Raw genomic sequence first — 24,029 nt, 5'->3', positions numbered from 1 at the left:
GGTCACTTACCCACAAGTTATACAGTGTACATATTACGTAATCACGTTTGACCATGTATTTATGTAGTTTTATTTTTTTAGTTTTCTGTACTTCTCTTTACTGAATCTTAGGCTAATTTTTAAAATTGCTTCTGTGCTTAATAATTTTTCATCTTTAAAGACTGCAACTCTTGATTCAAATTGTGGGGCAAAAGGGGTTCTCTGATCATAAAAATATTTTATGAAACAGTTCCCATGGAATCATTTTCAGAGTTGGGCTTTGTAGCAGTTGTTAGGCAGTGCTGGCACTTTACACATTTTGTACTAGATGGTTGTCCATTCTGTTCTTCTGAGGTCTGCTAGTGACAGAAACCTCCTTTAAATCCTGTTCTACTGTTGAAAGGCGCTCACAGATGGTCTTTTTTCAAATGGCTGTGAGAATCTCAATGCAGAATTTCCAGGGACATTCTCTCTGAAAATGCAGGTTTCAAGGGAATTTTTTTTAAGGACATAAATTCCAGAATTAAGATGTGGCAGAGAACGAGAAAGGCTTTCACTCTTACATTTTCACAGGTGTTGACAGTTTTCTGGCCTGGCTCCGCCTTCCTTGAATCCTACCTGCTCCTGGGAGTTGCACACCTCTTTGTTATGTGAGAAAGGTGAGGGGTACGTGGGTGCTGCATGCTGTTAGATGTTGTGTATTCTGTGTGATTTGTATTTCCTGGTGGACTGTGAGGCTGTTGTAGCGATAGCTGAATGCATCTGAGGGCCACTGGCTTCAAAAACTTAATGGTTGGCAGAGAGTCTAATTGACAAGATAATTTTGTTCACAAGCTACTCTTACTAGGACGAACGTATGTTTAATTAGATAAAATGTTGGTATTGACCAATGGTGGTGGTAGAGTACTCCGACGAATTCTTAGCTTAAGTAACCTTACTGAATGGAGATTTTATTTTGCGGGCAAGTAGAGATGTTCTTCCTTTTATTTTTCTCATTTGTTTGCTCTCATCTTTATTGTAGAAACTTCGACCATTAGAATCTCTAGAACTGGGGTTTTCAAAATGTAGCCTAAGGAACCTGGGCTTCCTAGGGACCCTCTCAGGGAATCGTTACAAAAGCAGTAGAAGCAGTAGTGGGTAAAAGAGCTGTTGCCTTAATATGAAGCCAGGCAACAGCACCAAACCTGACTAGTCGTCATCGTATTCTTCACCACCATGCAGTTATAGTTTTTTTTAATGTTTCTTTATTTTTGAGAGAGACAGAGAGACAGAGCATGAGCAGGGGAGGGGCAAAGAGAGGGAGACACAGGATCTGAAGTAGGTTCCAGGCTCCAAGCTGTCAGCACAGAGCCTGATGGGGGGCTCAAACCCATGAACGGCGAGATCATGACCTGAGCCGAAGCTGGACACTTAACTGACTAAGCCACCCACTGGTGCCCCCCAGTTGTAGTTTTTTTAACCCACTTTCACTTCACAGTGTCCTTCAGGATGATGAGTGGTGCCAGAATAGTATTGGAATTTAATCTTGGCTGGGGCTTTAGAAGTTAGCAAGACCAGCTTCCCACCTAATGCAAAGATTGATTCAGTGGTCATCCTCTACCTGTGCATTTCTAGTGATGAGAGGGTCATGCCAGCCCATTTCACTTTCATACAGCCGTAATTTCAGAAATGTGTTGTTTACACATTGAGGCTCTCTTTCTCTAGAATTTTTACCCTCTGATTTCAGAGATTTTTATAGATTACCACAGTGCTAAACCTCAGTGATCAAAATATGACATACCTATGTTTTTTCAGAGTAGCCCTGCAAATATATGAAGTTCGCTGTTAGATTTTCCCTCAGTCGTCTTTTGTAGCCTGAATACCAGTAGTTTTAGTAATAATGAGACCAAAATTGGTAATTTTGTCTAGTGTGATTTTTTTTAATTAATTTATTTTTTTACTTTTTTTTAATGTTTATTTATTTTTGAGAGAGAGACAGCATGCGAGCAGGGGAGGGGCAGAGAGAGGGAGTCACAGAATCCGAAGCAGGCTCCAGGCTCCGAGCTGTCAGCACAGAGCCTGATGTGGGCCTCAAACTCATGAGCTGTGAGATCATGACCTGAGCTGAAGTCGGAAGCTTAACCAACTGAGCCACCAGGCGCCCCCACAGTGTGAATTTTTTAAAGTATTGTTTAGTGTAAATTTTTTTAGTACTTTATCTTTTCAGCAAATAATTAGAGCAATCCAAGTTTAATTTATATTTGTATATGTATTTGAACTTGGTCTCTGAAATACATGACTGTTTAGTTTCACTTCCATTAGATGAGTTCTGGATTAAGACTACAATATTAGTATCAACATTTTGGCATTACATGAAATAAATAGAAGAAACACTATTGTCATGTTGCTTCAATATTGCAATTACTAACCGATGGTGAGCTACATTGAAAAGTGGCTTCAAATTGTAGTATAGATTGGAGGAAGCTTGGGGTTCCTCAAGAAAAAAAGGGAGTAAGCCAGTAAGGGAGGTAGAACTGATACATTAATGTACTTATTTAAGCACTATTTCTAGTGCCTGCTCCCTGATATGTGGACTGGTTTAGACTTTGGGAATACAGCTGAGTCCATGATGGACTACAGTCCTTGCTCTCTTGCAACTTACATTCTAGAGATGAAAGAGTATTTACGGATCGCCACAAGTGCTGTATAGAGATAAACGGGAACGACACAGAGTAAGGCAGGGGGCACTTTTGGATGACGAGGACATCAGGATGAGCACAGAAGAAAAGAGGGGGAGACTTTTTTTTGTATGCCCCTAGGATATTTTGAGAATTACAGTATAAAAGTTGTTTGTGCAAAGGTCGTAGAGGCAGAAAATTTGTTGGGAACCATTGATTTTGCACAGGAGAAAACTGAGGCACAAGTTTAAAAATGGGCAGATTTTAACAATTCACCCAGGGTTGTAACTCATTTGTGAATGAGCTAGGACCGGCATCCAGTTTTCCTAGTTCCCATTCACATTCATTCATTGTTTCTTTTCCTTAGTTTTTTTCAACTGAATGTTTTTAGCCCCTCAGTCTGTGCCTTGCCAAAATTGTGTTTCATTGCCATATGGTGGATTGAAGGAGAGTTTTAAGGAGTTGCTTTCAGATGGGATGGGAGAAGCCCATGAGAAGCACACACAACCTTTCTTAGAATGGTTGAAATTCAGTGGTTCAGAGACCTTGTGAATGAGAATTATGACACTAAGATCATTTACTTCCTGTAGACCATATGTTCTTACAGATTGAAAATTGTGCTGGATTGGATTAAGGAGAACTTTGGGTTTCTTTTGAAGCCTAAGAATTTTATTTTAATAGAGCTGTAGGTTTCACCAGATGAGGAAAGCTGCAGTTGGCACTCTGGGTTGATTAGGAAGTTAGGAGCTTGGAGGTTGGAATGGTGAATATTGTAGAGTCACTTCTGTGAATCCTGTGGGGTGATTTGAACGGCCAGGCTAATGTTCAGTTAGGTTGGTGCCACGTCTGTCTACCTGATTACCCATCCCATGGGGAATTCTCTGTCTGCATACCTCTGGGCCAGGCTCATGGTTTCATTTGTGGCACATCTTAGGGTTAGTGGATTGAGGCCTTGCCGGCATCTGTCAGTCCATTACAGTATAGAGCAGAGGTTGGCCAGGGAGTAAATAATTTAAGCTTTGCAGGCCATGCAGCCTCAGATGTAATTACAGATCTGCCGTTAGCATAAAAGCAGCATGGACACTATTTAAATGTATGAGCTGCTCTGTTCCAATAAAACTTTATTTGCAGGAACAGGTACTGAGGCAGATGGCTCACAGGCCCTCGTTTGCTTGACCCCTGCTATAGAGTGATGAGGTAAGGGATATGGGACGAGTGGAGCTCCCCTAATAAACCAGAATTATTTTTGCTTCTTCATCTTTCTTTTAAAACTTTTGAAATTACCTATGAAATTACCATGAAGTGAATGTGGCTATTCCAGCAGTTTACGATTTGACTTGACATACCTAAGTCAAACAAAATAGGTTCTGATATTTTCCTGAGTTACATTCTTTTTAAGTAGCTTTACTCTATTTTTGGATAGAAGAAAATTTTTTATTTCAGAGGAGGGTGCTCCATGTTTCATACTGTAAACATTGCAGTTGGAATTTAAACAAGACAAGAGTTATTGAGATATATTCTTTTTTAATCAGGCAAAACTGAAATTAAAATTTATGATTTGGGTAGCTAATCAGAAGACTGCAATCCATCAATTTTTTTTTTTTAACCTTACCCATTTCTTTATTTGGAAAGACTGTTTGTCTGCCAATTATCATAAGTTAATTGGTGCAATACCAGGTCAAGAAATGGCATTGTTAATGAAATGAATTATTACCCTGCTGTTAGTAATGAGGCTTCTGCAGAAATGCGGAAATGTCTGTGAACTCATGAAATGTGAGAAGAATTTAGTCTACGTGTTGATTAGAACTGTATAAAAATATGTTTGTGTACAATCATAAGGAGAGATTGCCATAGATTTTTCACCTAGTTAGTGTTCCTGTGAAGGAATTTGGGCTCTTCTTTTTATTGTTTGCAGGAAATTTCTGTTTTATCATAAAGTTAAATACATAAATATAATTTTCAGCAGGAATTAAAAAAAAACCCCAGTGGGCTACAATGTGAAATGAAAGTAAAAATTTTGTTGGTAAACCTTAAACTAATACTCGGCGCATTCACAGCATTTTAACAGAATTCGTCAGAAAGGAAGATTGATAGGAACGGTGGATTTTCTTTGGTTCCTAAAGTGCTCACTTAAAATTATTCTGCATTATTCTTTTCATTTGATCTGAAATGAGCCACTGGAAGGTAGCCTTTTCTGAAGTTCATTCCTGCACTTCGCGATCCCTTTACCTTCATCCCTTCAGTTAATGTCTTTGAGGAGAAGTGTCCCTTTTCCTTGCTGAGGTGTCCTCGGCCACCCTCTGCCCGCCCCCCGATTTTACTTCGCCGGCGTTCCTTCCCTTGCATCGGGCTCATCCACTTACTCGCGGCCATGGCATCTCAGAGTCCTGGCATCCCTCAGAGGCCCAGTTTCCAGATCTGTAAACCTTTTGTCTTTTTTATTCGGTGAACATTAACTGTGTCACAGTATGTAGTACGTACCAGGCCAGTGCTGGGCTCGCAGCAATTACACAATCATACTGGCCACTGCCACCGTTGTCGTTGAAAACCGCGTACGTTCCATCCTCTTCACTTGCTTCACTCCCCTTTACTAACTTGCTCATGTGTTCTGCCCCCTGAGACACTCTGCTCAGACTTGATGCCCCTCAGGCCCTGGCTCTGCTTCTCTCTCTTCCTTGCTGTCACACCTGTACCGCGGAAACTTGCCATCCAGCTTCTAGCCCCATCCCGCAGTGTGACCGTGCAGCCAGCACATGCTGGCCTTGCCTTCATTTTCGTCCTCTACCCTCTTGTTCTGGAGTCCGCCCCTTTCCTTTTAGTTTCTCTGACCAGGTGGGCCTGATTTTCCTCATACTGTCTGACTACCTTTTCCGTTTGCTTTTCTGACTTCAAGTTCCCCGGTCAGCCCCCAGATGGTTGTGTTCCCCAAGGTTCTGTTGGTTGATCTCTTTGCCGCCCCCCCCCACCCTCTCTCCTCGTCTCCGCTATTCCTAGGGCTTCAGACAGCCCTCCTGTGCAGATGATTATTAAATGGGTAACTCTAACCCTCCCTGTTGTTTTGAGCTCAAGTTAACATTTTGAGAGGTCAACCTTGAGGAGCTGTAGGCATCTCAAACTCAGCATGTCTTAAACCAAATCCATCTTTTCTTGTCCCCAACCAGCTCCTCCAGATTTTCCGTTAGGTGTCAGCAACAGTACCGTCTTCCCAGCCACCGTATCTTGGCACCCCTCTTTTGCCACATCTCTGCCTCATTCTCCACATCACATTAGCTACATCTTCTCAGGTTTACCCTGTAAAGTATCTTTGCTTCCAGAATTCTTTTGTGTATACATATGTAAAGAGAGAGATCTGGAAAGAAATTCACCAGAATGTTTAAAGTTTTTTTATCTCTGGGTGGTGAGATTTTACGTTGTTTGAATTTTGTTTTTCTAACAGGTATTTAGTATTTGTATGCTTGTATCCAGCCTATCACCTCCCAGCCCTCCCGGGTCCTGGTCTTCATCCGGTGGAACTCCTAGCTATTTCCTCAGTGCGCCCGGACTTCTTTGCCTTTGCTCCTTCACTCAGCACCGGTTTCATTTGTTCTTTGCATCTCCCGTTGTCATTTTTCAGGGCTCCTCGCAAATGAGCTTTTCTTTAATGCAGTCGTTCTCACAACTGAATGTGCCTTCTTTCAGGAGCTCTCCAGCCCCTGTGTCACGTCCTGTGTTCTGCCCTCGTGTCTTCTTACCTGGGTTTTTTGTGTTAATCCCTTTATTAGATTGTAAGCTCCACGAGAGCAGAGATTGGCTCTTAATCATCCTTTTCCCCCCCTTTTGGTTATAATCTGCCTGTTTTTCTTTGGCGACGACCCTTTTCCCCCTGGCTATGGTTCTGGTGGGACGGCCAATCAGAGTGTCCTGCCAAGAGGATGGGACGCTCTTCCCCTGGAGTTTAGATTTTGAGTCATGGGATACGAGGACTGACCATGATTGGCGTGGATTCATCCTGGCCAAGGTGCTCTGAAGAAGCCATTTATTAGTTCCTGCCTCCCAGATCCCTGGAGCTGCTCTGGTTCCCGAACTCTCCGAGGCCTGGTTCTTCAGCTTTTCCTTCGTTATCTGTGAGCTATCTCCTATCCTTACACTAAATGTCTCTCTCTTTAAATTTTAAGTTAGCAAGACAGTTTCTGTTGCTTTTTTCCCTGCCAGTAGAGCTGTTATGATTGGAACTGACCAGACTTTATCATTCTAGTTCTTCTATTGATTCTGATATGTTTTTTTCTTTTCTTTAAAAATGAAAACAAAAAAACAGCCCGAGACCGCTGCTGCTTTGAAACGTACAATAGAAGCCCTGATGGACAGAGGGGCGGTAGTGAGGAGCTTGGAAAATCTGGGTGACCGAGCACTGCCTTATAAGATTTCTGCCCACAGTCAGCGGCACAGTAGAGGAGGGTAAGTGTCTACATGCATCTTGAAAAATGTCTTTGGTAGGCTGTAAAGAATACTGGTTAGTTCATCTTAGAAATTATTATAATTTCTCCGTAGATCGCCTTTGTGCCAGGTGGGGTGCGGGTCCACACTCCAGCCATGTTGTGTGTCAAATGGGGCTAGAGTAAAGCTGGCCCGTAATAAACCATAATCAGAGTACAAAAGCAAGTCATGCTGGGAGCCACAGGTATATAAGCTTTTGATTGTGGGAAACTGTTCTTGTCAACCTAAGCACGGTTTTCTGTTGACATTTCTTAAGTTTTGCCTTTAAAACACCTCAGTGAGCAATGTGCTGGGCACACACTCAGTGCATCCTTTGTAAATATGTGGCTTGCGGGTAAGAAGCAGAAGGGTACTCCTTCTGACCAGTGCCTAACCCACAATAGAGAAATGGTTGTTTATGTACTCCAGACAATAATCACAATTTTCTGTTACGAAATTTTTTCTCATGGCAGCTTCCTCAAACATGTCAAAGGTCTGACCCTGTAGGAATAACTATCCTTGTAGAAATTCTTTGATACCAGTTTGCTTGGTGAGTTGGTTCGAAGCCCCTCTGAGCCCTGATGGTGTTATTTTTACACTTGTGATTTCTGGTGCGGATGAGGAATTTTCGCATATTGTTGAGTTTCCCAAAAGTAGTGATAGAGAAGATGGGAATCGGTTTTCATTGTCGTGGAAAAGTGCAGGAGTTGAAGACTTGATTCTCCCTCTGATACTTGCCAGCCCTGTGGCCTTGAGCGAGTCTTCAGCGCTATTCTCTGGTTCTTGCTTCCTTGGATACTTGAACTCAGGTGGTCGTTCTCCCATCCACGTTGTCGTGGGGATCGAGTGATGCCATCTCTGGATGTCTCTGTGGACAGCACGGAGTGTGATCCACGTGGAGCCGGTGGGCCCGCGCAAGCGCCGTGCACGGGAGAGGCCTGCGTGCAGTCACGCTGCACGCTGAGGCTTTCCTGCCGCCTTTAAACCTGCTGCCAGGGCGTAGTGCGTCCTGCGGATTTCATCTTTGGATCGCTTCACCTTGTTTTGTGCTAGTGTTCGGCTTCTCGAGAACACCTCTGAAGAGCGCCTGAGGTGTTGCTAGGCAACATGAAATGCACAGTGGCGATTTTCCTCTCCCACAATCATAACAGTGAGGGATGGAGATTGTGTATGTAACGTTTTTTTTTTAACCACAAAGGGGCTTCATTTTAACAGCAAGGCCGTGAATCCTTTTGCCTTTTTGCTTAGAGAGGAACATATAAAATTGAGCTAAGAATGACTAGTCAGGTTCTCTGATGGAAGGCACTGAGCAGGGACAGAAGCCCGTTGCCTCATTCAGGTGCTCTCAGGGATGGACACTAGGACTGTTTTCTTCTGCCCCTTTCCCAAGTAGCGGATTTGACTTTGTTGAGGGTTGGTGTGACCAGCATCGTAGATTTTGCACTTCTCCCAAGTACTTGGGTGGCGCTGATGCCTCTGTCCGAGGACCAGACTCTGAGATCCGCCGTCTGTGTGCGGTGCTGGGGTTGGGTGCTGCTGTTCCTCTTTTGTGGACGGAATAAGTTCAGACCCTGGAAGAACTTCCCTGGAACTAAGCCAGAACTGCTGACGATGTCTAGCCCTACGTTCCGGATTCCTGACGAGGTGCACGTGCCCCACCAAGGTCTCTGTGGCATCTCTCGGTTCATTTACATTTAGCAGTTTTATTTCTGGTTCTTGTACTTCCAGACTCCTCAGCGAAGGAGGAGCAGCATTCTTAAAGTGTAATGTATGTGTGTGCTCTATGTAGACACAGAACCTCCCAGTTGGAGAGGTTCATGTTTTAAGCTTGTTTTTCTGGGATTAATCAATGTCTGGTATGTGTTTGTTTAAGGTGATGTTTCCCAAAGTGTGGTCTCTGAAATACTAGATATGCTCCACCAAAAAATGGTGTGTGTGTGTGTGTGTGTGAGAGAGAGAGAGAGAGAGAGAGCGAGAGCGAGCATTTAGATGTGGTCTGATGCCTTCTAGAGCTGTGTAGCACATATCAGTGTACTGATGGTGAGAGGCCCTTCAGTTAGATCCCTTCATTTGTCACCTTTATTTGACCATTATCTTTTATTTTGTAACACTCATTAATACTCTTCACAGTGATTTTTGGTAAAAGAGGAGATGAGGGGCTAATATATTTTGGAGTTACCTGGATAAAGATTTAAATCGAGTGGTGTGTCAGGTGTCGGCAGCGTGGAGCTTGAGGGTGGTCTGATGTCCTGTTGACTTCAGCCGGTCCTCCCCCTAGGGTCACCACCCCCGGTGATGTTTGTACCAGGCGTTTTGTTCATCTGCTAAGTTCTGTGTGTGCACTGCACGTAGCCACATAAGGTGTTACAAACGTGTATTCAGTGGATTATGTGTCAGGATTAGGTACCAGGTGCTGGGAAGGCTCACTTTTTTGAGGTGATTAAGAAGAAACAGGGGACTTGTTTGTTACGAATTCAGCATTCCAAAGTTTTTTTTTTTTTAATAATGTTTTTTTAAAACATTTTTTTTAATGTTTATTTTTGAGAGAGAGAGCATGAGCAGGGGGGAGGGACAGAGAGAGAGGGAGACACAGAATCTGAAGCAGGCTCCAGGCTCTGAGCTGTCAGCACAGAGCCTGACGCGGGGTCCGCATTCACAAACCATGAGATCATGACCTGAGCCAAAGTCGGATGCTCAACTGACTGAGCCACCCAGGTGCCCCAGTTTTTGTTTTTGTTTTTTAACTTTATTTGTTGTTGAGAGCGAGAGAGCAGGCATGAGTGGGGGAGGGGCAGAGAGAGAGGGAGACAGAGAATCCCAAGCAGGCTCCGAGCCGTCAGCACAGAGCCGGAAGAGGGGCTCGAACCCATGAACTGTGAGATCATGACCTGAGCTGAAATCAAGAGTAGGATGCTTCACTGACTGAACCATCCAGGCGCCCCTAGCATTCAAAAGCTTTTAACTCTTTGAACAACCCTGGAGGCCATGGCACATATCAGTTTTCGGTGAGGCGCTGATTTGAATCCTGAGGTTGGTATGTGAGAGCTAGTTTTTTAGCTGGCTAATGAGTGAGCCTAGATGCCCTCCAAGGATCCACATCACACTGTGGTGCTGTTGGTATTTTGTGTTTGTTGCTTTTGCAGTTTATGGGACGAAATATATGTGCTGGTGGTATTCCTAGGTCTTAGGATGGTTCTTGTGGTTGTTGTGGTTCCTGGTCACAAGGAGTTGTCAGTCTAGTCGGGGACTTGCCAGCATATTGCTGACCTAGGCGCCGGCCACAGACTGCTGTATACCACTGCTACACACGTGCCACCTAGACCCAAAAGAAGGATGTGTGGGTAGAAGAGTGCGTAGGTAGGGGAGATACCGCTACCTCAGGGTTATCTGGGGAGTCTCCCCAGAGAAGGAGACAGTGCCTGGCGTTCATTATTATACCAGTGTATGCCAGAAAGAAAGTACAGATGTACAGATGTATGGATGTACGGATTCCACGTGCTAGTTAAGTTGTCCCCCAGGTGACGTGACTTAGACAAGGAAGGAGTTAGCCAGATGCTCTGTTGCTCTTTGGGCCAGGTTGGGGTGGTTGGGAAGTTTGGGTCTTCTGGACCAGCTTTCCAGATAGATAGAGGCTTCTGGCCTCACCACCTGTTGTGTCCAGGCAGTGTCTAGAAACGATTGGAGCAGGACTCAGAGTTGTGGAAGGCATGGGGGGTGGCAGGTCTTACAAGTCTTGAGATTTATTCTCAGCTCTGGATTTGCTTTGGTCTCCTGGGGGCCACTAGATTTTCTCTGCTTTGTACCTTCAGATGTTCACCTTGGTACCTTCATCAACTCAGAAAGGGAAGGTGGGTGTTGGAAAAGATTCTTAACTGCATTCCTCAGAGTCTAAATGGGGACGATGTCACATAGGCAGAGGGGAGCAGCGGGAGTAGATGTTCCTTTAGACCCTTGCTAAAAAGGACAGGCATTTTCTGAGTCGTGGTGTCTGTCACTCTCGGCCACAACCACTCCAGTGTCAGACTCCAGGACTGCGCATACTAGTTGAAGGCTCTCTTTCCACTAGATGGGGCTGGACGGAGACTGAGCAGGCTTTCTGGTGGAGGAGGGAGAACTGTAGAAGAGACTGTGGTCCATATTTCAGTGTTGGGCTTGTGCTTGTTTTTAAGAGGATGCCCCCGATTGGCTCTGACCATTTTTACCAGGTCTGATTTTACTGCGTTGAGATAGGACTTATTCCAGAAGGCGTGTGTAAAGACACTCTGGAGTAGTGAAGGAGATTTTTCTTGCCTGTTTCTTCCCTTCTTTCTCCATTCTCATTTGCATTAAAATGTGAATAAGTGCTTATAAGGTCTGCTGGCCTACATATAAGATGCCCTTCTATTTACGGGTAAGCAGAATGATAAAAATAACCGGCACTATGGTGAATCAGTGGAATTTTACTGACTCGCTCCCCAAATGTGTCTGCAGCTTACTCCAAGAGAGCTGGCACCCTCTCTAGAGGAGATTGATTCTTCTCTGTAGTTTTCCTGTTAGCTAACATTTCCATGTTCTCGTGCTTTCCTGCCAGCATTAAGTCCAGGCCAGCATCCTGACCCCATTCTTGTGTGAAGGTGCTCCACAACTGGGTTTCAAGGCAGGGCTGCTGTGGCCTTGGAGGTTTCTTTTTTAGTGGCAGCGCCCCAAGATTTGTAAGGATTCTGCTGTAGGTTTAGTGGTTTTAAAAATGTATGAGACCCAACAGATATAAAAGGAAATAGGGCTTTTCCACGCAGAGTGTTCCTTGGTTTTAAGGTGAAGAATTCACTGTCTCAGCGAAGCCTGAAGCCAGCAAGGTTTAGCTGATACAGTCTAGAAACTGGCATTCAGATGGATCTGTTTCCTATTCTCAAAAAGGCTCGAAGATGCTCCATGGTTTCAAATCCCTCCCATCCCCCTTCTCCACCCCCCACCCACCATGAGCCACTCAGCGCTTCGGTGGAAATTTCCACTTGTCTGCCAGGGGGAAGGGGAGGCTGTGAGTGTGTGACTGTGTCTGAGAGAAACAGAGACAAAGAACATAACTCAAATTCAAGCGAGCGCTTTTACGGTAAACTTGTAAATAACAGGGTTAAAACAAAAGTGAAATAAAAAACAAATACGACCTTTAAACGTAGGAGCGTTGCCAGAAGACGCATATCTTCCTCAACAACCTGGGGCAGGGAGGGGGCTGGTGACAGCTTGGGCACGAGGTGACTGAGGGAGACAAGGGGTAGGACCCCAGAGAGGAGGGGGGAAAGGATAGTGAGAAGAGATGCTGCTGCTGCCTCCCCTCCGCGCCCCATGAAGACACTGCTGTGGATGGAGTGTTCCTAGTGGCATCATTTTCCAGTATCGGGCTCAGTCTATCCTGGGGAACCCATTTCTCTGCATCTTCTCAGATCCCTGGGGCTTTCAGTCACAGTAGTGGAGAGATTTGTAGTGTTGAGAGTGTCTTAAGAAATACCGAGGAAGGTAAATTACCACCCTGAATATGGGAGCAGGTTCTATCCATGAAATAGTTCCCTCCAGCTTTTGAACACTGGAACCTGCAGTGAGAATTGCATTTGTGTATTGAACCTCTTTCTGTCCTTTCTCTCCTCACCTGGTGTCAGTCACCACTTCACTCGTGCTTCTGCAGAGTTGGTGCTGCATAGAAGGTCAGTGCTTTTCTGTAGGAAAGAGAGATGCCTGGGTAAAGCTGATTTCTACCTTGTAGGTGAAGTGATTCATTAGAACCACACGTGGGAAAACCCCCATTTAAATGTAAACACTGCTGGGCTTCGTGCTTAAGGCAGTGGCGATGCTTCCATCAGCCCTGGCCGCCTGGTGCGCAGAACCAGCTCGCCAGTGCCACCGAGCAGCACAGGGTTGAAGGTGCTGGGAGTGTATAATGTAATTAGACTTTAGATCACTAAGCTGGGTTCTCCAAAATGATCTGTCCATTCGCTGACTTAAACACTGTTTGGGGAATGGGGGGCTAGCTGAAGAACTATTTTTCCTTATTGGAATGCCAGCTTTTGGGGATGTCTAGGCAGTGGCAGTTGTAGTCCTACTTCTCTGCTCTTTTCAAGCTCAAATCGTGAGGATGGAGGTAAGAGAGAGTCCACATGTGTTGTGACTTTGGTCTTGTGTTTTGGTTCTGGCTTGCTTGGTTAGGGGAAGAAGGAAAAATTGGTATTTAATTGTGGTTATTGAATCCTCTTGATCCTCCCCTCCCTGAGGGCCAGGCTGAAGGGGAGGGCAGGGCCTCTCGGATTCCTCTGGAGACACTGAGACATTCCTCTTTTGGCTCCCTTGCCTTGAACAGCAACTTATCTGGGTTTCAGAATGGTTTCTCCCGGGTAGCCTTTGGGATGTAAGGAGTGGGTATCAGGGGAGTTCAAGGTCATTTTTTTTAGCCTAACTCCCACTTTTTCAGTTCTGTTATGGACCTGTGTGGTCACAGGAAAGGGATCCTTGCAGGCATCAGGAGCTGCCCAACCCCCTATTCTAAGTAGGCTGTTTCTAGGCTTCACTTTGTTTGTGTGCAAAACTGGAAATGCAGGGCTGCGCTTGGTACTGTCTCCTGCCCCTGTCATTCCTCGGGTCATCCTTCTGTAGTGAGAAAAGCCCAGCCGCCAGGAGGCGGATGTCCATGACCACCTCATCATCGCCACGGTCTCCTCCAGAACTGGCAGACCAGTGTAAATAGTGGGAGCCCAGGTTTCTGCCAGCCCAGTAGCCCTGTGACCTCTCTCCCTGCCTGGACTACATGTTCTGGGTGGTCCAGGCCATTATGTTCCTCCTTTTTAGCCTCCCTCTGAGGTGTGCCCATAGCAGATGTTCACTGACCAGTTCAGTTTGTCCACTTACGTGAAAAAAGAATATATACTGGCAACAACCAGGAATTGGTCATAGTCTTTTCTGTGTGGGGAAGCCATAACGGACCATTGACCCGTGGGCTTGGGCCACTGAGGGTAGATGGAGATTGAGTTTGTTCTGGACTTATGCTTGGTTCCCTCATGGTGGGGTGAGACCACTTAATGCCCTAAGTGGGAGCAGGGGAGGTAGGAGGTTCAGCTTTCACCCAGGACTGGTGAACACAGTAACATCTGCCCCTCTCTGAGCCACTTCCCCTCTTTTCTGTTTTGGTGGTGTTTCATTTTTGTGGAAATTTCCACGGTATAATAAGGAACATGGGAGTAGAAGCAGTCTTTGCCCACACGAACCCTAGGCACAGATCAGCAGGGTGATGAGCATGAAATGACTGTCACAGCTGTGGTGGTGGGCACAAACCTATTTGCATTTTGGCCAGTTCTCTTGTTTAGGTTTGGTTGCTAGAGGAGTGTCAGGACTGGTAGGGGGAAGGCAGAGTAGGTAAAAGGTAAAGGCTGTAAGCGTTTTTATAGTAACAGCAATCTTCCAGAAGCCAAGTTGCAGCCCAGTCTTAGGACTTCCAGGCTTTTCTAGCACTTCTCCTTATCCTTGAGAAACCTCCAGAATTCTGGCTGCAGGAACCAAGAGATGTGGTTGATACAGTGAGGAACTATGGGGCCTGAAGTCTGGAACTTGCTTTTTGACCCTGTGACCTGGAGCAGATCAGTTCCCCAGTTCCCTCATAAGTGACATGAAGGGGTTGAACTGCATTGCCTTCGTGGTCCCCTCTGGCACTTACGTTCTGTGATTCTGTAACCCATTGGTCCCAGAGCAGCGTGTGGCTTCTTGTATCCTGGAGTCAGAAGATCTGCTCTGTTAGAACCCTGGCTGTGGCCACTCAGTAGCTGAGTGACCTTGAGCTAGTGACTTAATCATTCTGAAACTCAAAGGAGGCCATCTCTAGGAGGCCCACTTTGAAAACTGCTAAAGCAGTAGTGTTGCTAAGAGAGGGCTCCTGGACCAAAATAACACCCAGGGGAACTTCCTCTTGCGTTTTCTGAATGGGCCACGTGGGGTGGAGCTTCTACTTCCTGCTTATCCTCTTCCTCAGAAGCTATCTAAAAGATGTGAAAGCACTTTGAAAATTAGAAAGTTCTGTGTGAGACCCTTTCCTTTTAATTTCTGGAATAGGAGGTTTCTGATAATGTCTGGCATCTAGCTTCCTTCCATCCTTGGGTATTTTTATCCTTATCACAAAATGGTATCCAGAAGCTTTGGGTGTCTTAGGATTATTTGGTGAGTGCGAGTGGATGGGTAATGTTGTTCGGGAAGACTGCACGAGAGTTGAGCTGTGGGCAGTTGAGTTGGTCGTTGGCAACTGTACACCCGCTTTCTTTTAGAAACATGTTTGGTAGACGCTGAGGCTAGCCCACAAAAATGCCTCTGGTACACTTGAATGGAAAATGGAAGAAAACAATGGCTGCTGAACCCCAGATGCGGTATTTGAATAACTTGAATACTGGACTGTAAAGAAAGCCAGGCTTAACTCTAGAGCAGGAGATGTCTGTGGACCTTCTGGAGGTAGTGGGCACTTGGAATACTTCAAGGGCTGCCAGTAGTGATTGCCTGGGTTATTGAGTGCCCAGAGCATGCCCAGCCCTTGCTTTAGCACGGTCTTCCATATTACCCTATGTGTGATATGTGGCATTTCACCAGCGCACTGCCTCAGGCTATCAGCACAGGGCTTTAAGTGTAATAAAGCAAAAGAGGAAGACTAGTCTAGGGAAACTAGATGAAAAGCAAGGGAAGAGGAAGGAACTGTAGAATTAAGTATGGTGGGAATGTTGGCAAACAGAGGGTGAGGTCCTAAGTTGTCTGTGGTAGTTTGGAGGGACATTTTGATGAATACAGAATGAAAGAACAAATGAATGAAATAGGAAGAAGGAAATGCTGGGGCAGTGTTGAGTGAGAGAGTTCCCTGCCCTGCCCACCAGGCCACCATAGTTACTGGGGCTTGGGGGAGTTGGATAAAGGGCTGGGGATTGGCAAAGAGAAGGTAATTTATGATTGATCACAGTAACTTTTTAGGCTCTATATTAGAGCCTTACTCGAGGTAAGTAATCAATAACTAAATATCGAACAAATGAGCAGTTCTTAAGTTTGATGATTTGCAAACCTCGTGCCTTCCATGTGGTGCAGAAATAACACAGTGGAATTACACCTTGGAGAATTTGGCCAGGTTGGTGTGTGATTTTCACGGTAAGTACGAATGGTAATATCATCAGTGAGCAGAGGTAAAAGTCACTTCCTAGAAGTTTGCCTGATGATAGAGGACTTTACACCATTTTTATTTCATTTCTTTTTTTTTCTTTTTTGATTTTTTTTTTTAACGTTTTATTTTATGTTTTGAGAGACAGAGCACAAGGGAAGGGCAGAGAGAGAGGGAGACACAGAATCCAAAGCAGGTTCCAGGATGTGAGCTGTCAGCACAGAGCCCAATGGGGTGGGGGGTGGGGGGCCTCAAAACCATGAACGTGAGATCATGACCTGAGCCAAAATCAGAGGCTCAACTGACTGAGCCACCCAGGCACGCCTGTTTCATTTCTTGAGAAATTCTGGGCGGCTTCATTATCTGTAATTGCTCCCTCATCGCTACCACCCATATCAAATCATTCACCAAGTCCTGCCCTTTCAGCTTTCTATGTACCATGATTAAATCAACAGCCTTACAGAGGTATAATTGACAACACAGTAAACTACATGCTTTTATTAATACATATTACATAAGGTAATACATATACATAATACATTCACATATGTACCATATGTAGATATACCCACAATATATGTTTGACATATGTATATATACCCATGAAATCACTACAAGCAAGACAATAAGCAGACTGGTCACCCCAGAAGTTCCCTCCTGCCTCTTGTGATCCTTCCCTCCACTTGTTTCCCGTCTATGACAACCACTGGTCTGCTTTCTTTCACTATAGATTAGTTTCTATTTTCTAGAATCTTACTTAGATACAATCAGACAGCATGTACCCCCCCGCCTTTTTTTTTAACCATAGTTTCTTTCAATCAGCCAAATTATTCTGAGATTCATCAATAGTGTGTATCAATAGCTTATTCCTTTTTATAGCTGAGTACTATTCCATCGTATACCATAGTTTGTTTATTGGTTTACATGTTGTTTACATGGTTTACATGGATATTTTCTGTTTCCAGTTTGGGATTGTAAGTGTTGCTGCTGTGAGCACTCCTGTACAAATTGTTGTAAGGACTAATGTTTTAATTTTCTTGGATAAATACCTGGGAGTAGAATGGCTTGATCATAATGGCAAGTGTGTATGTTTAACTTTTAAGAAAATGCCAAAAAAGTTGTATCATTTTGCAGTCCCACCAGCAGTGTGTGAGAATGCCAGTTCCTGTCTTTCCTCACCAACACTTGGTATTGTTCAGTCTTCTTAATTTTAGCTTATATAGTAGGTATCTCTTTGTGGTTTTAATTTGCATTTCTCTAGTGACTAGTCCTATTAAGCATCTTTCTCATGTGCTTCTTTGCCAGAATATATCTTTGGTGAAAAGGCCATTCACATTTTATGCCCCATTAAAAATTTTTTTTTAAATTAAATTTTGAGAGTTCTTTATATTCTAGAAACAAGTCCTTTATCAGACATGGGATTTGCAAATCCCAGCCTGTCACTTGTCTTTTTTATTAGCAGTATCTTTCAAAGAGCAATTTTTAATTTTGATGAAGTCTAATTTATCACATTTTTCTTTATGGATTTTGCTTTTAGTGTCATGTCTAAAGAATCTTTGCTTAACTCAAGGCCACAGAGGTTTTCTCTTGTGTTTTCTTCCAGTTTTATAGCTTCGTGTTTTATATTTCAGATCTGTGTCCCATTTGAGTTAATTTTTGTATCTGGTACAAGTATGGATCGAAGTTCCTTTTTTGCATACATATATAGAATTGTTGGCCACCATTTGTTGAAAAGACACTTTACTGAATTGCCTTTGGTCAAAAATCAGCTGTGCATATATGGATCTGTTTCTGGACTCTGTTCTACTGATCTGTTTGTGTATCTTTATACAAATACCATAGTGCCTTGATTACCATAGCTTTATAATGAGTCTTGAAATCAGATAGTGTTAGTTCTTCAACTTTATTCTTTATCAGAGTTGTTTTGGCTGTTCTAGATCCTTTGAATTTCTCTGTGTACCTTAAAATCAGTTCATCAATATCTAATAAAAGTGTCTTTTAGGGATTTTGATTGGGATCCTTTTGAATTTATAGATCAGTTTTAGAGAACTGACATCTACATAAACCTCCATTTAGGTGGGTTTTCTTTAATTTCTTTCAGTAATGTTTTATGGTTTTTGGTGTAGAGGTCTTGCATACCTTTTGTCAGATTTATCCTTAAGTACTTCATATTTCATTTCAAGGTGTTATTATTTGTTGCTAATATATAGAAATATAGTTGACTTTGTATACTGATCTTGTATCTTGCAACCTTGCTAAACTCACATATTCTAGTGTCTTTTTTATAAATTTCTTTAGATTCTCTTGTATACACAGTCATTTCATGTGTAAATATAGACAAGTTTACTACTTATCAATCTGGATACTTTTCTTTTTTTTCTTGCCTTGTTGCACTGGCAAGAGTCTCTAGTAAAATACTGAATAGAAATGGTGAGAACAGACACCCTTGTTTATTCCCAGTCTCAGGAGAAAAGATTCAGACTTTCACCAGTTGATATGATGTTAGTTAGTTCTAGGTTTTGCAGAGATGCCTTTTGTAAGGTTGAAGAAGTTCCTTTGTAGTCTTACTTTGCAGAGAGTTTATCAGAAATGGATATGAAATTTTGTTAAATGTTGCTGCTTTTTTTTTTTTTTTTTTTTTTTTTTTTTGCTATTATTGGAATGATCACATGATTTTTCTTTTTTAGTTTGCTAATAGGATTTACATTGATTTAAAATGTTGAACCAGGGGCGCCTGGGTGGCTCAGTCGGTTAAGCGTCTGACTTCAGCTCAGGTCACGATCTCACGGTCTGTGAGTTCGAGCCCCGCGTCGGGCTCTGGGCTGATGGCTCAGAGCCTGGAGCCTGCTTCCGATTCTGTGTCTCCCTCTCTCTCTGCCCCTCCCCCATTCATGCTCTGTCTCTCTCTGTCTCAAAAATAAATAAACATTAAAAAAAAAAATGTTAAACCAGTCTTGCTTTCTGTGATAAACTCTGCCTGATCATGATACATTATTCTTTTCATATATTTTAGTAGTCAATTTGCTAAATTTTTTTTTCATTTATGTTCATGAGAGATATTGATCAGTTTTTTCTTTTCTTGTAATGTCTTTGTCTTGTTTTGCCATAAGGGTAATGCTGGCTTCATAGAACACATTGAGAAGTGTTTTCTTATTTTCTGGACCAGTTTGTGCCAAAACTGGCACAAAATTTCCCCCTCAGACGTTTGGTGGAATTCATTGGTGAAACCATGTGGGTCTTTGGTTTCCTTTGTGGAAACGCTTATAACTACAAATTTAATTTCTTTAATAGATATAGGGCTATCCAGGTTATCTATTTCTTTTGGAGTGAGTTTTGGTAGTTTGCATTTTTTCAAGGAATTTCATCTAAGTTGTCAAATTTATTGCAAAATTTGTTTATAATAATAGTCTGTCATATCCTGTTATCATTTCACCTCTCCCATTCCTGAATATTAGTAATTTGTCTCTTTATTTTTTTCTGCTGATCAGTCTGACTAGAGATGTATCAATTTTACTGATCTCGGTGAACTAGTATTTATTTGGTTTTGTTGATGTTTTCTTGTTTTTCTGTTTTCTGCTTCAGAGATTTCTGCTCTGATCTTTATTTTCCCTTCCTTCCTTCCTTCCTTCCTTCCTTCCTTCCTTCCTTCCTTCCTTCTTTCCTTCATTTTCTTCTCTCTTCTCCTCTTCTTTTTTTTTTTTTGTCTTAGTTTGTGCTTAATTTGCTCTTTTTCTGTTTTTTTTTAAGGTAGAAATTTTGAGGCTTTTCCTCTTTTCTTACATAAGTGTTTAGTGCTACAAATTTCCTGCTTTAGTGGCATTCTGATATGTTGCTTTCATTTTCATTCAATTCACATTTCCTTTTGACTTCTTATTTGACCTGTAGGCTATTTAGATGTATGTTTAGTTTTCAAGTATTTGGAGATTTTCCCGAGTTTTTTCTGTGTGATTCAAGTCCTTTTAGATTTATTGAGACTTGTTTTATGGCCCAGAATATGGTTGACCTTGGTAAATGTGCTATTTGCAGTTGAGAACAACGTGTATCCTGCTCTTTTTGTTTGGAGGGTCTATAAAGATCAGACCTAGTTGGTTGATGGTGGTGCTCATTTTTTGTATATCCTTGCTGGTTTTCTGTATAGTAGTTTTATTGATTACTGAGAGGAATATTAAAAGTCACCAACTATAGTTGTGAATTTCTCTTGTCAGTTCTGTTAGTTTTCTTCCTGTATGAAGAAGTTCTGTTGTTTGATACATACGCATTTAGGATTGCTGTGTCTTCTTGGTGAACTGATTGTTACATACTATCTTTTTCTATCCCTCGTAATTTTCTTTGCTCTGAGATCTACTTTAATATTATTGCAGCCACTGGAGCTTTCTTTTGATTAGTGTTTTTGCATAGTATATGTTTTTCTTCCATTCCACTTTGAATAATTATTTACTTGAAAAACTTTCCCACTAGGCTTGGCTAAGGGTGAACGATCACCTGGCAAGTTGTTTTGTGAGTTTGAACCCTCTTTGTATGGAATTACACAAAACGTCATCCTTTTTCCTGTAACTTCCTTCCTTGCTGCATTTGTCCATTTTCAGTTTGGTCTCTCCTGCTTTCCGTGAGAATTCCACCTTTCAAGCTAACATAACACTACCGCTGTCAGATACTTACTGTGGACCTGCTGTGTGTTAGTCTCTGTTCAGGGTGCTGGGGAGAGATTAACAAAGTCCTTCTTACGGCAACTATGTTTTGGTGGAGTGAGATAGACTGTAAACAACCATATGCTGTATTGGTGGTGATAAGCTCTGTGGGAAAAAATAGAGCGTAAGAGAGAGTAATGAGGCTTGGTACGTGGAGCAAGGAGGATGTTGCATTAGGAGAAGTGATCAAAGAGGTCCTCTCTACAAGGTGACATTTGGACAGAGACATGACAGAGGTGAGGGGTGAGCTATGGGGAACTCGAGCAAAGAACATTTCTGGCAGAAGGAACAGTGAGAATGAAGACCTAGGATGGGAATATGTTCGGGGAGGAGAGTGTGGCTGCAACAAAGTAAGTGATGTCAAAGGTCACCTTAGCCAGATGGAACACTGCAGAATTCTGAATGACTGCACTGAAAACTGGCCTTTTGCAGCACTGTGGTTCAAACCAAACGGTACAAGGGAGGCTTAAACTTTTAGAACTGAGAGGAGGGCGTGGGCAGGGAGAAGGGCTGCTGCTGCTTTTGTGACATCAACCAGCTGAGCCCATCAAGTTGTTGATGTGGTGAAGCCAGTGAGCTGTAGGAGATGCCCTTCTGCGTTATTCTGCTGTGAGTGGAGGAACGTTACATTCTTTCTCTTGCTCAGGATTCACAGAATTTTCTTTCTGGTCTTTGTCAGTTCTTGAACATGGAGGGTAGTCTTAGACAAGTCCCAGGCCTTTCAGAATGTTTTTCTTTATTTGTGAAGTGTGGCTGGTGGTCTGCACTGTCTCTGGTGCACTGAGTTACTTGTGTAACCCTTTGGAAAACTATAAGGCCTTCCCTAATAAGATGTTTTCTCAAAAATAGTTTGCAAAATCCAGCCTTGTTGAATAGTAAATTCTGTTCTTAAACCCATCATTTTACCATATTGTCTCTATTTCCCTCTCTATGTAAAGTCACGGCACTTTTTGCTACCACAGAGTTTGGATTTGGATTTTCCTAAGAGTGTTAATGAGAAGAGCCATAGGAAGGGTGGGGGGTGGGCAAACACTTCTGTTTAGCTGGTCAGCTGGTACTTTCTATTTTGACAAAGGTGTGTATGTGTTTTTGTGTAGTTGATCTTTATCTGGGCAGGAGTAGAAAACATTGTCCAAAATAGTAGAAGTGTTATATTTCAGAATGCAGGAATTCACACATTTTTATTTTATTGCAGGTATTTCTTGGTGGATTTTTATGCACCAACAACCGCTGTGGAAAGCATAATGGAACATTTGTCTCGAGACATTGATGTGATTAGACCGAATGTTGTAAAACACCCTCTGACCCAGGAAGTAAAAGCGTGTGAAGGGATTGTCCCAGTCCCACTTGAAGAAAAACTATATTCCACGAAGAAGAGGAAGTGAGAAGATTTACCAGATTATAGCTTTACATTTAATTCTATCACTTTTGAGTACCATGGATTAATAATTTACAGACTTGACCCTTATATAAGAGTGTGTTACAGGTGCCATTTGATTTTTCGAAGGTATTTTTTAGCTCTTGATCTCCCTTGCCCTAAGAGGTTGGGGAAGGGCTCGGCTTAGAGCCACTTTGTAATCTGTGGTACCAGCACGTTGTTCTTGACGTCATTTCTTTCGTCTGATTTTTTTGTTGGTGAGGACTTTGCCCTACAACAACGCTAACACCATTTTGAAGAGCAAAGCTTCTGAAAACTGCCTCAGACTGCAAACTCGTTATTCAGGCTAGTCAACCATGCAAAATAAAAATTTAAGACCACTGCATTTATACGAGTAACTTTTGACCAGAATAATAAACATAATTTCAGAAAAACTCGGGGAGGTCTTTTGTCTCTTCACCTGCCCCAGCACAGCGAACTGCCGGAGGCCCTGAGCGCCGTCTGCCCAGAAGCCCGGAATGCCCGCAGTGCGTGGGAGGGTTACCTGGTTACCAGCCCAAGTGCAGAGACTAGGAGAAGTCAGGGGCGAGGGTGGGGCAGGGATGTGTGTGTCCCTCCACTACCGGGCATTCTATAAAATCAGTCACTTTTTCTCTTATCTCACAGTTAACTTGACCATAGGTGGGTGTTGCTGTCTGTAGAGGGACGTGAAGTGCTGTGGCTTGAGCCCTCGCGCTGCTTCCTCTCATTCTTCTGCACTCCCCCCGCCCCCGCCCACACCTGCCTCCTCCCCTCTCCCCCTACCCTGACCAGTTGGAAGCTGGTGGGGTTGCCCAAAGAGCTGGCTGGCACCAGTGCCTGTGGCCAGTGGTGGCACTCTGAGCTCTTAACTTAGGGAGACTTCCAAGGAGCTACATCTCTTTGTTTCTGCATTTTATTTGATACTTACGGACCTGCTTTTTAAAACCACATCTTGAAATAAAAAGACAAGTTTTGTATTGAGCGTTTTTTGTTTTGGCAGGGGAGAGGTTGGTTGTAGGATGTTGTTACGCTTTTGAGACTAAGAACCAACTGGTCTTTGCTTGAACTGGGTGCAATTAAGGTTACCATATTTAGCAAATAGAAATGCAGGGTGCCCAGTTAAATTGGAATTGCAGATAAACAACGAATCTTTTTTTCCTCGTAAGCATGCCCCAATGTTGCATGGAACATACTTAGAGCAAAAAGCGATGTGCCGTTTGTTTGAAATTCAGATTTACCTGGGTGTTCTGTATTTTACGTGGCAGGCAACGTTGCTGTGACGCCTGCCCAGAGACGGGATGTGCTCTGCCTCGCCGAGCTTTGGGGAGCGGAAGCCGGCCTCGGGCAGCCTGGCTTTGCAGCCAAGGCGTCGCACCGAGGCGAGTTTGAAGAGCATCGGGAGCTAACAGAAGAGAACGCAGCTGGCATGCTCGTTTGCCTCCAACTCTGATTCCCTCAGCCCACCAGAAAACCCATCTAGAAACTAAAATTTCATCCCTGGTCAGTTCCAGATCATCTGTTCTGTGAGCCTTAAGTCACACTGCAGTCTTAGAATCAGTGAGTGCCACCGGCCTTTAGCAAGAAACAAATTCTCCTTTAAGGAAAGTCCATCTGTGGGCTCTGCCTGAGGCCTAGCAAGCGGAGGACCCGGTGTCTCTGGCAGCCGGATGGCTTCTGTGGCGGGTGAGGAGGCGGCTTCTTCCCCGAAC

At 43.4% G+C, this 24,029-nt stretch overlaps 1 protein-coding gene across 2 annotated transcripts in view; it reads left to right on the top strand.

Annotated features, from left to right (window-relative positions):
* MRPS6 (mitochondrial ribosomal protein S6) overlaps positions 1-22,733 on the top strand; it is a 67,122-nt gene extending 44,389 nt beyond the window's left edge. For both annotated transcript variants that reach the window (XM_042956808.1, XM_042956807.1), the window contains exons 2-3: positions 6,931-7,070; positions 22,117-22,733. In XM_042956808.1, coding sequence (XP_042812742.1) covers positions 6,931-7,070; positions 22,117-22,306 — 330 coding nt within the window. In that variant the 3' untranslated portion in view covers positions 22,307-22,733. The remainder of the gene's footprint in view (positions 1-6,930; positions 7,071-22,116) is intronic.
* Positions 22,734-24,029: the final 1,296 nt, after the last annotated feature.

Source organism: Panthera tigris, chromosome C2 (genome assembly GCF_018350195.1).
Source record: "Panthera tigris isolate Pti1 chromosome C2, P.tigris_Pti1_mat1.1, whole genome shotgun sequence".
NCBI classification, from domain to species: Eukaryota; Metazoa; Chordata; class Mammalia; order Carnivora; family Felidae; genus Panthera; species Panthera tigris.
The sequence above is the reverse complement of the archived record's forward strand: the minus strand, read 5'-3'. Positions and strand labels throughout refer to the sequence as shown.